Source organism: Sinocyclocheilus grahami, unplaced genomic scaffold, assembly GCF_001515645.1.
Source record: "Sinocyclocheilus grahami isolate Dianchi unplaced genomic scaffold, SAMN03320097.WGS_v1.1 scaffold2225.1, whole genome shotgun sequence".
In the NCBI taxonomy this organism is placed as follows: domain Eukaryota; kingdom Metazoa; phylum Chordata; class Actinopteri; order Cypriniformes; family Cyprinidae; genus Sinocyclocheilus; species Sinocyclocheilus grahami.
Window position 1 is genome coordinate 39,975 of NW_015507404.1, and position 17,337 is coordinate 57,311.

Consider the following 17,337-nt stretch of genomic DNA (forward strand, 5'->3'; position numbering starts at 1 on the left):
AAGTTTGTATCTCGCAATTCTGAGTTTATATTTTGCAATTCTGAGTTTATAGCTCACAATTCTGAGTTTATATTTCGCAATTCTGAGTTTATATGGCCATTCAAAGTTTGTATCTCGCAATTCTGAGTTTATATTTTGCGCAATCAAGTTTATCTCTCACAATTCTGAGTTTATATTTCGCAATTCTGAGTTTATATCTCACAATTCTGAGTTTATATCGCAATTCTGAGTTTATATCTCGCAATTCTGAGTTTATATCGCAATTGAGTTTATATCGCCATTCAAAGTTTGTATCTCACAATTCTGAGTTTATATCTCGCAATTCTGAGTTTATAGCTCACAATTCTGAGTTTATATTTCGCAATTCTGAGTTTATATCTCGCAATTCTGAGTTTATATTTCGCATTTCTAAGTTTATTTTGCAATCCTGAGTTTGTAACTTGCACTCCTGTTTACATCTCACAATTCTGAGTTTATATCTCGCAATTCTAAGTTTGTCTCGCAATTCTAAGTTTATTTTGCAATCCTGAGATTGTAACTTGCACTCCTGTTTACATCTCACAATTCTGAGTTTATATCTTGCAATTCTGAGTTTATATCACAATTCTAAGTTTGTATCTCGCAATTCTGAGTTTATATCTTGCAATCAAGTTTATATCTCACAATTCTGAGTTTATATTTCGCAATTCTGAGTTTATATCGCAATTCTGAGTTTATATCTCACAATTCTAAGTTTATATTTAACAATTCTACGTTTATATCACAATTCTGAGTTTGTCTCGCAATTCTGAGTTTATATTTCGCAATTCTGAGTTTATATGGCCATTCAAAGTTTGTATCTCGCAATTCTGAGTTTATATTTTGCAATTCTGAGTTTATAGCTCACAATTCTGAGTTTATATTTCGCAATTCTGAGTTTATATCTTGCAATTCTGAGTTTATATCTCACAATTCTGAGTTTATATCTCGCAATTCTGAGTTTATATCTTGCAATTCTGAGTTTATATCTCGCAATTCTGAGTTTATATCGCCATTTAAAGTTTGTATCTCGCAATTCTGAGTTTATATTGCAATTCTGAGTCTGTGACTTGCAATCAAGTTTATTTCTCACAATTCTGAGTTTACATCGCAATTCTGAAAAATGTGAGATGAAAAGTCACAATTACCTTCTTTTTTTTTTTTTTTTTACCCCATGGCAGTAATTAAGCTTCCATGGGATCCAACATTTTTAAGTACTAGTAAATATACTTCTACTTTATAATCTGAATTAATGACATTTTCATTTTTATATAGTTTTCATTTACATAATATTATCTGCATAATGTTCTGAAACACTTTTAGAGCTTTGTAGTATGTGGTTCAATGGAAGCGTGAAAATGTCTCATGAAGTCCCATGATCATGATGGCACTCATTTACTTTAATCACAATCTGAAAACAATCTGAAACACTTTTAGGTTCAAGTAGAATAAATATCCAGGCTTTAATGCTGGTTTCGTTTACCGATGGTATGTAGTTTGCCGGATCCCTCACCAAACAACGTGAAGGAGTTGTGCACCAGACGCCGATGGCTCTTCCACAGCGGACTGTAGTCTGCAAATGCGATATCCTTCCCACCCTGAGTCAACACATCTGTGGTCACCTTTGAAAACCAGACCGAGAGATTAGAAGCTACAGGGAAGTTAAGAGTTGCTCATTTAAACCTACTTTAACTATTTAAAAAACAAATGGCGAATGTAAAAATGCAGTAGGGTAAATCCACTAACACAAAACCGGTCAAAAACATATACAGGTCATACTTCACCCTAAAATTAAAAAGCAAATAATATGTTTTGCACTACTTTTATCACAATTAAGCACACTTGACCCTCCAATTTTATTAATAAAATATCAAAAAACATACATTCTCATTACTCGAATGCAAAAAATGTATAATTCTAAAGTATTAATGCATAATGATAATATACTGCCTTTATGCTGACTTAAATATTAAAAAAAAGTTTTCTCATTATTTTCTCATTACTGTAATGCAATACTGTAAAGTGAAAAATAAAAAAAGTAGTCATAAATCATGCTAATATTTCTCACACTGCCTTTCACTACTGATTTAAATACAAATAAATCACTTACATTTTCACTCATTACTGTAATGCAAAAAATATGAATTATACATTAAATTAATAAATCACGCTAGCATATTTCATAGTACTTTTAATTTAAAATAAAATGTAAATAAAAAGAATTGTATTACGTATTTTCTCTTAAAAAAATTAATATTTTATATATATATTTTATTTAAATATTTGTATTTAAATAGTTTTTTAAACCGCTTGCACACAAAATCATTACTCGTCACACAATTTCTAAAAGCTGACACTCAAACAGCAGAAGCACACGCCAAATATGCAAAACCATATGCTAATTCTCAGCCTTTGACTCTTTTTGCAAAACACAGCACACAATTCTCTATGCAACACACACAAATCTAACAGGAATTAATATTACGGCAAAGGTGTTTGCAAATGTTTGCTTTTGAGATGTGTTTGTGATATTCTGAATGCAGCGCTTCGTTTTGAAAGAGATGAGGCATTTTGCATTTTGTGTGCAGTTCTTGGATTTGTGTGTGAAGTGTTGAAAAAAAAAAGAGGCAAACTTTTGAAAATGTGTGTAAGCAGCTGAAAAAGAACTGTAATACATTTAATTTAAATGTTATATTATTTACATTTTGTTCAAGTAATAAAAATATTAATAAAATAAAAATAATCATTAATTATTAAAATAATGCAAAAAAACTAAATGGTCCATTTTCTACATGCAATCTTATATTTTCCCTTTAGTTTAAGGGTGCAATCTGTCTTGGACATGTTTTTCATCAGATTGACTCGAATATAAAACTATCAACACACTATTACAGTATCAGTCTCAGACTGTCTTGCTCACCATCTTGGGCCGTCCGGCGAACTCTCGGCCGCGCTGCAGCAGCACTTCTCTGACCAGACCGATCTCGCTGACCACCAGTGTGAAGTGCGGTCCGGAGTACAGGCCAAACAGAGGGCCGTACCTGTGTGACAGCTGTGTGAGGAGCAGGTGAGGAGGCAGAGACGAGCGCAGGTGCAGCAGACTGCCCAACACCGGCACCCGCGGCAGACACGGCACCGAGCGCCTTCCCAGCATGCATCTGAGCAGCAGCAGCAGCAGCAGCAGCAGAGCAGCGCAGCAGCACACGCTCACTGAACACATGATGCTCTTCATTAACCTACAGACTCACGCTCTCAGAGCTCATATAATGGCTCGGCGGATCAGCCTTGGTTTGGGGTTTGAGGTCACAGAAACCCTGAGGTGTCTGACCAATGACAGAGCAGATCTGATGACCGCTAGTTAACCGTTCATTTACTAGAATCACTTCTAGTGTGACATTTAGTGTAGTGACTATAGAAGAATATTTTATGCATTGCAAACCTGCAGAATCAACATTCTGGTCTCACAGCAAATGAAGTTTTTTCCAGCCGCTTACACATAATCTTTCCTCATCACACAGTTTCTGAAAGCTGACACTCAAACAGCAGAAGCACACACCAAATCTACAAAACCAGACACTTTGACTAAAACACAACACACAATGTAACACACAAAAATCTAACAGGAATTAATATTAGGGCAAAGATGTTTGCTTTTGAGATGTGTTTGTGATGTTCTGAATGCAGCGCTTAATTTTGCAAGAGATGTGAGGCATTTTGTGTGTGCAGTTCTTGCATTTGTGTGTGAAGTTTTGAAAAAAAAAAAAAGAGGCAAAGTTTTAAAAATGTGTGTGAGCAGCTGAAAAAAGAGAAAACTGTAAGAAGAGCCGTAACCACTGTAGACATTTCTGGTCCAAAAAAAACTTAAATTCGTCCAGATGCATTTTGTTTGGCTGCTTTTGACAGAACTAAAACGTATTTTAAAAGTATACTGAAACTTATAAGTAAATATAAATGTAACACTTTACAGAATAAAAAAAAAAAAAAAAGATACAAGTATCAGTATAATTTAATTTAGTTTAAAATAAAAACGGAAATTAATTTAATTTAATTAGTAAATGTAAAGTAAAACTGCATACACTAAAATAGAAAAACAACATCATACATGTATTGAATTAAAAAGTTATAAATTATAAAGTAAAACTGTGTAGATTAAAATAAAAACAGAATACAGGATTTTAATTAAATTAGTAAATATAAAGTAAAACTATAGACTAAAATAAAAAACATGATACATATTTTGCAATTTCATTTCATTTCATTTAATAAAAAAATTTAAATGGAATTAAATTTAAAAAACGATACAGGTTTTGCATTAAATTAGTAAATATAAAGTAAAACTATAGACTAAAAAAAAAGATTTAATAAAAAAAATCTATTTCATCTGAATGAGTAAATACAGTAAAACTGTATAAACCAAAATAAAAAAAGATGCACGTTTTGAAAAATATAATAAATTAGCAAATATAAAATAAAACTGTAAAGGCTAAAAAAAACAAGATTCACATTTTGTAATAAAAAAAATTATTAAAATATAATTAAATTAAATATATAGTAAACTATTACCAAAATAGAAAATAAAACAAGATGCCGATTTTGTTAATTAAATATGAAATAAAATGGAATAAACTGTATAAATCTGTATAAACTAAAATAAAAGATTTCACTCACAGGTTTCACTATTTAACCAAGAATAAAATAACAATAAAAATAATAAAATAGGTTTTAAAACAACTTTACAAACAAATAAAAAAAAAGGTAAAAGTACTAAGCATTAATGTGTCTCTCTGTCTGGTGTGACTGTATTAAACTCGGAAATGACCTTCAGCTCCAAGGTTCGGCATCAGTATAAACAACTTAATGTTTACCGCAGCATTTGACCTTGAATCTGTGAAAGGACAGAGAGGAAAATACATTTATATCACTCATCATCACTTACACTCTCTCACACACACTCACACACACACACACTATATACACACACACTATACACACATGAAACTTGTTCACTTAAACCGAGACATGAACTTCTGTTAAATAAACTGTGTGAGTGTGTGTGTGTGTGTGTGTGTGTGTACTGTATTTGAGTGTGTGTGTGTATATAGTGTGTGTGTGTTTGTGTTTAAATGTTTTTGTGTGTGTGTGTGTATATAGTGTGTATATAGTGTGTGTGTGTATTGTGTTTAAGTGTTTGTGTGTGTGTGTGTGTATGTGTATAGTGTGTATATAGTGTGTGTGTATTGTGTTTAAGTGTTTGTGTGTGTGTGTATTGTGTTTAAGTGTTTGAGAGTGTGTGTGTGTGTGTGTGTGTGTGTGAGTGAGTGAGTGTGAGTGTGAATTGTGTTTGAGTATTTGTTTGTGTGTGTAGTGTGTGTGTGTGTGAGTGAGTGAGTGTGAGTGTGAGTGTGAGTGTATTGTGTTTGTTTGTGTGTGTGTGTGTGTATTGTGTTTGAGTGTTTGTGTATCTGTGTGTGTGTGTGTGTGTGTGTGTGTGTGTGTGTGTGTGTGTGTGTGTAGTGTGTGTGTGTGTGTGTGTGTGTGTGTGTGAGGGAGAGTAAATGTGAATTCTGGAAGCCAAATCAAACGTCCCAGAGCAAAATGAAATCATAAACACTTCCCAAAGCATCATGGGAATTGGACAGATTGAGCAGATGCACTGACACACTGAGCATCACATATATTAAAATCATTAGTGTGAATGAAAGCCTTTAGTGAGGAACACACGGATCACTGCAGCTGTCATTGCTCTGCACTGCAAAACCAGTCAGCCGAAATAACCTGCGGGTTAGTTAGTGGTTATGGCTCATGTTTAGGGTTACTGATGCAAACTAAACGCCAAATTTCAGGACTGAACTCATCCTGTACATCAGAACACATTAGCAACTACCCAGCAACCATATAACACTACACTAACAACCATTCAGAACACTCTAGCAACTGTGTAACACTACACTAACAACCACTCAGAACACCTTAGCAACTACACTGCTCCACCCTGGCAACCGCCCACAACACAGAGAACCCAAATCAAACACAGCTGTGCTTTTCTCTCGTTTGTACTGATTTCTCTCAGGCTGGATTTGTTTCTGGCCCTGATGAAGATGTTTTCAGACTCGACACAGAATCAGAGGCTTTCAAAGCATTTGTCAGTCACTTAGTCAAGGACTCACACACACACACACACACACACAGAAAACACCCACATGTGAAAGAATAAAAGTTTGCGCTCTATATATATATATCGGTGCGTGTCAGGCCGTGATGCTCCTGTGTGGGAGGAGTAAAGCTGGAGTCTCTTCTCTCTCTATCTTACACAACACACAGAAACACAGCGCCGCTGATCTGCGGTCAGTCTTTATCATCGGGCTCGTCTCAAACACCAGACGCATCTGCAGCTCACAGACAGCACAAATGATTATCGGCCAGCTCTTTATATAAAGTTGGATACAAGTAATCCAAGTACTCACATAATGCAATATTTATAGCAAATTTCAACGGCGTTATTGTTTATATACGTGACCCTGGAGCACAAAACCAGTCATAAGGGTCCATTTTTTGAAATATACCTCTGCTACTTATGACTGCTTTGTGCTTCACGGTCACATATCAAAAAAGTAACTATAATATCATCCAGTTCTAATCTGCTACTATATAAGGCATGAAGATATTAAGATTTCATAAACACTAACATCACGATTTTCTGTACAGCTGCTGAAACAATGTCATATGTATGTGAAAAGCGCAGTACAAATAAATGTATTTGACCACATCAACAGCTTGTTCCTTATTTTAGTTTTTTATATGTTTCAATTTTATAAAATTCATTAATTATATTGACTAAAGTAGTGGCTGGATATTACCATGGTGTGGTGTTTCCCATTATATCTACAGCATTGCATGAACGGTTTTTGGTTTTCAGGTATGTTGCAGAACTTTTTAATCTAGATACAATTTAGTGTTCTTCATTAATCAATGTCAATACACAACAGCCTCCCATAACGTCAACATGCCCTATATCAGGGACTTACCAATTTTACTTGAACAGGTTGAGGATGAAAAAAGAGGTTAAAAAATCCCACAGGGACATGAGCTATTTCTGAAGACCAGAAAATATCACTTTTTTATAAGAACATAAGACTAGCAACCACACAGAACACGACAGAAATCAAAAAGCAACGTCCAGCCAGGTTCACACATGCAATTACCACTTTATATTTTTACATTTTATGGCATAATACTAATTTACCAGTTTACTTGCTTGTATTAAAATTTGATATCCGTAAACAACTAGAAGAATAAGTGCAATAAACTGTAAACTATTTGTGCTACAAACTAGCATGTTAACGATATGAATGATGAAAACGATATGAAAAAAAAACAAGTTTGCAATATCAATATCATCATAACATCCTGCAAGTTTCATAGTTTAAAACGCTCTCCTCGTTATAAACAAAGCATTTATTAACTATTGACAAATAGAAATGACAATCACTGCTGCTATCCTGTCTACACTGCATACAGTATAGATTCTACAGAGTAAGGAACAAGCAGAGAGTTTATTTTTAACGTGTCAGAGGATTGATCGGAGGATTTTGTTTTGTAAACGAGGCACGATGTCATGTCTCAGAATGATTTGTAGAAAAATGAAGCGGTACTAGATCTGACTGCAGCTGCATCACAAACTAAGTAATTTCATTTCATAATGCTTTGTCTGGAAATTACCTTTTTTATCATGTTGTCAAAACCCTGCATGCAATAGTGATACTGTTTTCTATGCAATGACGGAGAGTTTATTTTTAACGTGTCAGAGGATTGATCGGAGGATTTTGTTTTGTAAACGAGGCACGATGTCATGTCTCAGAATGATTTGTAGAAAAATGAAGCGGTACTAGATCTGACTGCAGCTGCATCACAAACCAAGTAATTTCATTTCATAATGCTTTGTCTGGAAATTACCTTTTTTTATCATGTTGTCAAAACCCTGCATGCAATAGTGATACTGTTTTCTATGCAATGACGTTAGCCAATCACAACAGTGGCTGATTACTGAGAATATACATGCATATATATATATATATATATATATATATATGGCAAAACACTTTATTAACATAATTAATGGTCCTCATGGAACATAGGCTAAAATAATAAGAAAAAATCCAAGTCATGACCCCTTTAAAAATGAAGTGGATAGAAAGCAATAAAGGCAGATAGAGGGTCGAAAACACAAAGACATAACAAAAATAAAAAGTAATACAACTTTTTAAATAAAATATACAAAAGCAGTCATAAGCAGCACAGGTATATTTGTAGCAATAGCCAACAATACATTGTATAATTTCTCTTTTATACCAAAATCTGAGTTTCACCTTATAAGGTAGCTTACAGCTAACCAACTCAAGCATTCAGTGTTCATCTTCTTCCTCACCGCTGTTTGCACATGTATTATTGTCACTCACAAGCGCGAGATCCCGCACCTCCAGCACGGAGGGAATGCCTCGCGCTTGACAGCTGCCGTTACCGGGAACGGGCTGCCCCGGAGCACGCCCACACCTCGACCAGTCAGCGCTCTGTAACGATAGAGATGTCGCCAAAAAACAGATGAATCACGTGCGACAGGCTGTCACAGGCGTTTATAGACAGAGCCTTGTTTGGTCTCGGTTTCCGGAGGCAGAAAAATACAATGCGCTGCAAGACACCGCGATAATGCAACGATGATGACATTAAACTTCAGTATGCAATAATATAGAACCTACCGCGTATAGCTAAAACAATAAACGACTTTTAAGAGACTTTTAAGTGAACTGTTACCCTAATATGTGACCCTGGAGCACAAAACCAGTCATAAGGGTCAGTTTTTTTTAAATTGAGATCTATACATGATCTGAAAGCTGAATAAATACGCTTTAGCTGAGATACAACTATTTGTAAATCTGGAATCTGAGGGTGCAAAAAAATCTAAATATTGAGAAAATCATCTTTAAAGTTGTCCAAATGAAGTTCTTAGCAATGCATATTACTAATCAAACATTAAGTTTTGATATATTTACGGTAGGAAACTTACAAAATATCTTCATGGAACATGATCTTTACTTAATATCCTAATGATTTTTGGCATAAAAGAGAAATGTATAATTGTGACCCGTACAATGTATTGTTGGCTATTGCTACAAATATCCCCCAGCGACTTAACACTGCTTTTGTGCTGCAGAGTCACATATTATAGTTTACAGTAAACATGTTCAACATAGCATTTTAAATTCCTCACACATCTGTCTCTACATATACACTGCAGAATACACTCTTAAAACAACAGTTCACTCAAAAAATGGAAATTTGCTGAAAAAGTAGTCTACTCATCCTCAGGCCATCCGAGATCAGGATGAGTTTGTTTCTTCATCAGGTTTGTAGAAATGTAGCATTGCATCAGTGTCTCAGCAATGGATGCTCTGCAGTGAATGGGTGCCGTCAGAACGAGTGTCCAAACATCTGATAAAAACATCACAAGTAATCCACAGCACTCCAGTCCATCAATTAACATCTGGAGAAGACAAAAGCTGAAACTAATCCAGCATTAAGACGATTTTAACTCAAATATGAGTCCATAATAACTCTTCCTCCAGTGAAAAAGTGTTCTGGTGTGAATCAGGAGAGAAATCTGCACAGATCAAGCAGCGTTTAAACAGCTCTAAACACATATGTGTGTGGATTTTGATGTGAGAGACAACAGGAGATACACTTTTTCACCGGAGGAAGATTTATTATGGATTATGGACTCATATTTGAGTTAAAATCGTCTTAATGCTGGATGTGTTTCAGCTTCTGTCTTCTCCAGATGTTAATTGATGGACTGGAGTGCTGTGGTTTATTGTGATGCTTTTATCAGCCTCTCGTTCTGACGGCACCCATTCACTGCAGAGCATCCACTGCTGAGACACTGATGCAATGCTACATTTCATTCTTTGAAGTTCTTTGGGAACCAAATCTGGTTCTTCTATGGTATTGCGAGGGAATTGGAACATTTACACATGATTAGATTATTTTACCTGGTAGTCAGACAGCTATACAGAAGGATAACGCTTGAATATAATATGTATACTAAAGTCAGATGATTTTAAAGGAATGATAATATATATATATATATTTTTCATGTACAGCATGGGGGATCTGAGAGCTTAAACAATCAAGAAGACTTACTGATATTTAAGATGTGCTTAACACCTGTAAACAGCAACAACAACAGCAAATACATTTGCTTGAAAAGCAAAATTGCACAAGATATTAGACTTTCTTTTCATTGAATAAAAGCGCATGCATTTCCCCCACTTGTTTAGGCACCTTACAAAATGAACCAATGTATTTCTTATTCCACAGCAGCTTCATATCAGAAGGAAACGGGCATCCCAAACTCCACATGAGTCTCATCATCTAATGGGTGCTTAAGGCTGGATGCTGGTTAAATGTTATTATCAAAAGAAACTTTATGACTCATATTTGAAAATCATAGATGCAGCTGCAGTCCAAATGCGCGCCACGGCTCATTAAGCGATCTGGAGAAATGAAGCGTTGCATAACACGCGATAAAATGAGATGCAACTCAACGATTCAGTGCAGATGTTATTCTCAGTCACGCTTTTATTGTGTGATCATGATCTTACATCGTTTGCATACATGCAGCGTTTATGTAACGCGAACTCTTTCGACTCATATTAGCGATATGAACGTGCACAAGCACAATAAACGATCTGCTTTTGATTGTCAGGTCAGCATTACATTTAGATGCATTATTGCACGCGGGGAGATCTTATGCATGTGTGTGCATGCAGAACTCAGTGTCGCTGTCCGCGGTGCCGAAACGCTCTGAATGCTGCAGGCGGCGGAGGCTGATGCATCAACTGCACAACTGATCTAGAATAAGCTTCCTTTGCAAAACATCGGGAAAAGGGAGCAAAGTTGATGCAGACCAGCAGTTACGCGACAGATGGGTGTAGATGCAAAACAGAGGCTTGATATTTGACATATTTCCTGTTACAAATCCGTTTAATCTCCAAAATGCAAACAAGTGTGGCTTGTCTGTGGTTAAAAGTCTGTTATATCCGCATTGCATGGGTGTGCATTCACTGTGACGCTGCTGCGGTTCATAGTTTTAACCCATCAGATCGTCTGTCAGAAGTCACCCGAGGCGCTTTCGCTTTGACACTGTTCCATTGCGCACATAATGGCCGCCTGTTATTCACAAGCGCGCCTCATTTTTCCGCAATGGTCTTCAGGAAAGTCGCTGCTACGTCACGCCCCGTGCCCATTTTCGGAGGGGAACCCCGTCACATCCTCTGCCCATATTTGGGCAAGAGCCGTCCAGAGTCAGCACACGGCGGGGAATCCTAGTGGCGACGTAGATGAGCGGTGGGCGGAGCCTCGGCGGAGCCGAACGATATAAAAGCGGGACGAGGAATTCCGGTAAACGAATCGACGGAGACCAGAACCTGAAGCAAGCCCAACTGTAAGGGAATCCCAAAGCAGGATTGCCAATCGGAAATTATTCCTTGTGGATTTTGCGCCAGTTTCACGTCGACATCATGCTGAACACCGTGGACTTCAGCTCTTTGGATCTGCTTTGCGCACAAACCCTTCCTCTGGAGGGACAATCCGCCGTTCAGAATCAACCTGATGCTGGTGAGCACTGGATTTGATCTTATTCATATTAAATCAGTACATTAGCTTCTAAAAGCACTTGATCTATTGATAAAAGAGATCAAATTGCATGCAATGCACTAAATGCAACAGCTCACTTATAGTTTGCATTCAAATCCTGATGCAGTGAGTCAACAGCTTATGTAACGCATCTCTCTCCTCTTCTTCTCGCAGCTTGCGGTTTGTTGAAGCCCAAAGCGGAGCCGCTGGACGCCGGTTTCCCTGACTGCTCCAACGACGGCTTCCCGCCGTCGCCGCTCACCTACACCGGCAGCTTCTACGCGGAGACCGGGCCGTGCAGCGCAGACGCGCTTCTCAGCATCCTCACGGAGATCGTCGGCATCTCCGAGAACTTCTGCGGTAACTCCCGCGGAAGCGCGCTGTCGCGCCAGGAGTCGCTGTTATCCACCGGGAGCTCGCTGGGGTCGCCGGAATCGCTGTGCAACGACTCCTTGGACGAATTCGCGGAGGTGAACTCCCGCGTCAAGAGCGAGTTCGGCGGCGGCAGCTGCTGCAACGGCGGCGATCTGTTCGACGGATTCGCTTCCCACGAGCCGTCAGACCTGGATGACATCATTGACCTGCTCTCTCCATTGGGTCCCGAGACCGACTCGGTTTTGGACACGTGGATCAAGCAAGAGCCGCTGGAACAGACAAGCGCGCTAAACTTCCAGATTCCTGTCGCGGCGCATGAGAACAGCCTCTACCGGACCATCTCGTACCCATGCGCCACGACCGCCTTCCTGGACTCGCTGCTGGCCACCAACACGCGGAGCGCCAAACCGCGCGGCAGGAAGGGCGCGGCGCGCGAGAAGCCGTTCTCCTGCCCGGTTGAGAACTGCGAGCGCCGCTTCTCGCGCTCCGACGAGCTCAATCGCCACGTCCGCATCCACACCGGCCACAAGCCCTTCCAGTGCCGCGTCTGCCTGCGCTGCTTCAGCCGCAGCGACCACCTCACCACCCACATGCGCACGCACACCGGCGAGAAGCCGTTCTCCTGCGACGTGTGCGGGCGTCGCTTCGCGCGCAGCGACGAGAGGAAGCGGCACGGACGCGTGCATCTCAAGCAACGCGAGAGGATGCAGCAGAAGACGGAGCTCCTGGCCGCGGCGTGCGCGTTTTCCCTCCCCGGACTCGCGTAAGCTCGCGGCGCTTTCAGTCGGTTCCATTCTACCAGAGGTTTATGGCTCGCTCGCTCGCACGAGGCGCATGCAACGCATGTAGCTCATGTGCCAGAGCAGCTCTGCGGTCAGAGAACGGGAGGAAGAGTCTATAACAAAGCCTGAAGCGAGCTTGGCACGCGAGGGAACGCTTAAAAACTCTCTGTCTGCAGAGCCAGATGTGTTTCAGCACTTGGACAGCGCCTCGTTTAAGTCGCACAAAACCATGTTTTTTTTCTACCTGCGCTGACGTCGAGAACGTTGCTCTCTCAAACCTCAGATGTTGGTTCTGAAATCTCCTGCATGTCTTGATGTGAACGTGTACTTGTCTTACACTGCTCCACCTCGCTGGCATGCGACACGTCGTTGTATTTTGATACATCACTTTATAAAGCACACGAAAAGAGCTCTATATATTTGTACGTTATTGACCGTAATTTTGTATCGTCGATTTTCAAGAGAGTATACGAATAATCTATCTTATAGATTTTCATGAGTGACTGTATTCCACTTCTGACAGTAGAATGTGTTTGGTTGGTTCTTGGGAACCTGATGCGCTAGAGTATTTAACACTTCAACATCGTAGTTGAGTTGCAGTAGCACACTTGGATGTGCAGATTGGCCTCTGGATTGTCTTGAGGTCCTTTCGATATTATTGTCTTTTTGCCTTTGAAAAATGTTCTTGTGCAATGAAACGCCTTGTGAATATTTGAGGCTACTGAATGTTTCAAATAAAACTTTATTTACTGACATTATTCCGAGTCTTTAATGATTGTGCCAACACACATCTATACATTAGGAAACAAGCTCCATACTTTGGTACACAGCTACTCACTATTTACTAGTGCTACTTTCCACAATGTACAATAATAGTACATTCATGTCCTAACATCTAATGTATAAGCCATACATCATAAAATCTTTCATACTAGGAACAGAAGCAATACAAATAAATACATAGAAAAATCTATTTTAAAAAGGAAAAATTAAAGTTCTTCATTACACTGCAAAATAAATATTTTTTATGTTGTACTATATTTTAGTAATTCAACCAATCTTTGGATTACAAAGTCATACTGGTAATAAAATATAAATATTTAAAATAAAATAAAAAAATGTTATATAGTACTTTTCCTATACTGTAGTAATTAAACAAATCATTAGATTTAAATTTCATACAGGCAATAAGTTAAATAAACATATACATTTAATAAATAAATATATAAATAAAGTTTGTCATTGCATTTTTAAGAATAGTTTTTATTTAGTACTTTTCCTAAATTTAGTCACTCAAAAAACTCAAAATCGTGCAATAAAAAAACACTGTTAGACTTTTTTTTTTTTAAATACAGAAAATTATTTTATTTATTTATTTTTATACTGTAGTAATTAAACGAATAACATAATTCAGATTTCATACAGCCAGATAAATAAATAAAATTAAAACAGAGTAACAGAGTAATGTTTTTAACTGTAAAAATACTGAAAAATATTTGGTTACACTTTATTTTGATAGTCCAATTTAGACATTCTACTAACTATACATAACTTTGCAACTACATGTCAACGAATTCTCATTAATTTGCAACTACATGTCTACTAACTACTAGGTTTAGGGTTAGTAGAATAGGTTAACATATACTTGCAAAGTTTCTTATAGTCAGTATGTTGTGGACCCATCAAAATAAAGTGTTAGCAGATATTAAGCAGACAGTCTACTAATACTCTAATGACTGCTAGTTGACATGTAGTTGCAAAGTTACTTACTGTTAGCAGAATGCCTAAAGTGGACTATCAAAATAAAGTGTTACCAAATATTTCTTTTTTGTAGTAGTTGTGATGTATTGTAGTAATTAAACAAATACTCAGATTTAACTTTAATACATGCACGTTCGTGATTACATTGAAAAATAAAGTGTTTTATAATACTTTTCTACATTAACGACATGTCAGTCTAGCGCCATCTATTGGTGGACAACGAAACACCTCAAATCTCTCTGTTTCTGTATTTCTCACACACACACAGACAGAGAGAGAGAGAGAGAGAAAACTAAGTGACAGTATATCAACTCACTATCTAATATATATATATACAGTATCTCCCAGAAGTGAGTACACCCCTCACATTTTTATATTATTATATCTTTTCATGTGACAACACTGAAGAAATGGCACTTTGCTACACTGTAAAGTAGTGAGTGTACAGCTTGTATAACAGTGCAAATTTGCTGTCCCCTCAAAATAACTCAACACACAGCCATTAATGTCTAAACCGCTGGCCACAAAAGTGAGTACACCCCTAAGTGAAAATTTCCAAATTGGGCCCAAAGTGTCAATATTTTGTGTGGCCACCATTATTTTCCAGCACTGCCTTAACCCTCTTGGGCATGGAGTTCACCAGAGCTTCACAGGTTGCCACTGGAGTCCTCTTCCACTCCTCCATGACGACATCACGGAGCTGGTGGATGTTATATTTGCAAGATGGCGCCCCCCAAGGCAGACGTGTTTGCTCGCTCCGCTCTCGAATGCTGGTTTTTCTTTCTTTTTTGTTTGTTTTCGGTTTTATCTGCCGTGCTCAAATGCGGTGCACTGCTAACGTACAACAGACAGGCATTACTGGACATCGCCAGTTCAGCCAACCATCTTGAATTTACCAGTTTTATACCTCCGGAGCTACAACACATTAGTCGCTCCCACAGTCACCGCCACCACCCCCAGGAAGGCCCCGAAGCACCAAGTTCGAGCGAGGTAGCTGACCCGAGGAGAGCGCTCCGGACACGGCGACGCAAGCGAGGCAAGAGGGGAGGGCTTCATGCTAAGCTAAAAGCTTGTGGTAGCCGACCACCGCTACCCAGCCTGTTGTTAGCTAATGTACTATCTCTGGAAAACAAACTGGATGAGCTGAGAGCAAGGGTTACATCACAGCGGGAATTAAGAGAATGCTGCGCTCTGATTTTCACCGAGACCTGGCTCTCAGAGAAAGTCCCGGAATCTTCTGTTCAGCTACAAACTCACTCCATACACCGAGGAGACCGGACCGCAGCCTCCGGTAAGGCTAAAGGGGGAGTTGTGTGTGTGTTTATTAACAACTCGTGGTGCAGAGACATATAGACTGTTTTTAAGCACTGCTCGCCAGACGTGGAGTTTTTATTGATGAAATGCCATCCCTATTATCTTCTGAGGGAATTTACTGCTGTGTTTATAGCCGCTGTTTACATCCCCCTGCGAGCTAACTCCACAGTAGCGCTAGGCAAGCTCCATGATGTATTAAGCGCACTAGAGACAGCTCACCCTGATGCCGTTTTTATTGCAGCTGGCGACTTTAATCAGTACAAATTACAGACTGTTCTTCCCAAATATCACCAACATGTGGACATTCCCACCAGTGATAAAAACACACTGGACAATGTTTACAGCAACATACGGGATGCATACAGGGCTGCACCCCGCCCCCACTTTGGATACTCAGACCACATCTCTTTGTTCATGTACCCGGCCTACAAAGACAAAGACTCAAATCGCTTCGAGACCTCCAGCATCGACACAGAGAGGAAGCACACACACACTCTGACCACTCAACCCCCCTCCCTCCTACTGTCTCAGCTGTGGTATACAAAGTGCTGAGGAAAATCAACCCCCGCAAAGCAGCAGGGCCAGACAACATCCCTGGACGGGCCCTCAGAGCTTGTGCTACGGAGCTGACTGATGTACTCACTTCCATCTTCAACCTCTCCCTCAGTCAAAGCATCGTCCCAACCTGCTTCAAAACCACAACCATCATCCCCCTTCCCAAAAAGAGCCCCCCCGACCTGCCTGAACGACTACAGGCCAGTAGCACTCACTCCAATCATCATGAAGTGTTTTGAGAGAGTGACCACACCCATCACCCCCCTTCCCAAGAAGAGCCCCCCGACCTGTCTGAACGACTACAGGCCAGTAGCACTCACTCCAATCATCATGAAGTGTTTTGAGAGAGTGGTGCTGACACACATTTAGAGCAGTATGCCGGGTCTACAGGTCTACCTCAGATGCCATTGCTGCTGCCCTCCATATTTCCCTTTCTCACCTGGAAGATAAGGACACTTATATCAGGATGCTCTTTATTGATTATAGCTCCGCCTTCAATACGGTCAGCCCTCACAAACTCACCCAAAAACTGATTATACTTGGACTACACCCCACACTTTGTGTCTGGCTCCTAGACTTCTTGACTGGCAGACCGCAGTCTGTTAGGATTGAAAATAGGACCTCAGACACTGTCATAACAAGCATTGGCACCCCACAAGGGTGTGTTCTCAGTTCCATCCTCTACACACTGTTCACACATGACTGTGTTGCCTCCCACAAGGACAACATAATACTGAAGTTCGCTGATGACACCGCAGTGGTAGGACGGATCACTAGCGGGGATGAAGCGGCCTACAGGAGGGAGGTGGCCAGTCTTGTGGCATGGTGTGAGGACAACAACCTC

The 17,337-nt window shown here is 39.3% G+C and overlaps 2 protein-coding genes across 2 annotated transcripts in view; one reads left to right on the forward strand and one right to left on the reverse strand.

Annotated features, from left to right (window-relative positions):
• Positions 1-3,284, reverse strand: part of cyp17a2 (cytochrome P450, family 17, subfamily A, polypeptide 2) — a 13,957-nt gene extending 10,673 nt beyond the window's left edge. Inside the window, exons 1-2 of the mRNA XM_016260874.1 lie at positions 2,939-3,284; positions 1,502-1,640 (exon numbers count right to left, since the gene is read on the reverse strand). Of these exons, the coding sequence (XP_016116360.1) occupies positions 1,502-1,640; positions 2,939-3,250 (451 nt within the window). The 5' untranslated portion in view covers positions 3,251-3,284. The remainder of the gene's footprint in view (positions 1-1,501; positions 1,641-2,938) is intronic.
• Positions 3,285-11,460: 8,176 nt separating this feature from the next.
• On the forward strand, positions 11,461-13,611 carry egr4 (early growth response 4). Its single transcript, XM_016260877.1, has 2 exons — positions 11,461-11,688; positions 11,881-13,611. Exons 1-2 carry the CDS (start codon positions 11,592-11,594, stop codon positions 12,846-12,848), a joined length of 1,065 nt encoding a protein of 354 aa, XP_016116363.1. The 5' UTR covers positions 11,461-11,591; the 3' UTR covers positions 12,849-13,611.
• The last annotated feature ends 3,726 nt before the right edge of the window (positions 13,612-17,337 follow it).

Bases quoted from the DNA above. Each gene is read 5' to 3' on its own strand.
- egr4 (XM_016260877.1), top strand. From the start codon at position 11,592: ATGCTGAACACCGTGGACTTCAGCTCTTTGGATCTGCTTTGCGCACAA. The intron at 11,689-11,880 runs GTGAGCACTGGA...TTCTTCTCGCAG, and splicing joins TCAGAATCAACCTGATGCTG to CTTGCGGTTTGTTGAAGCCC.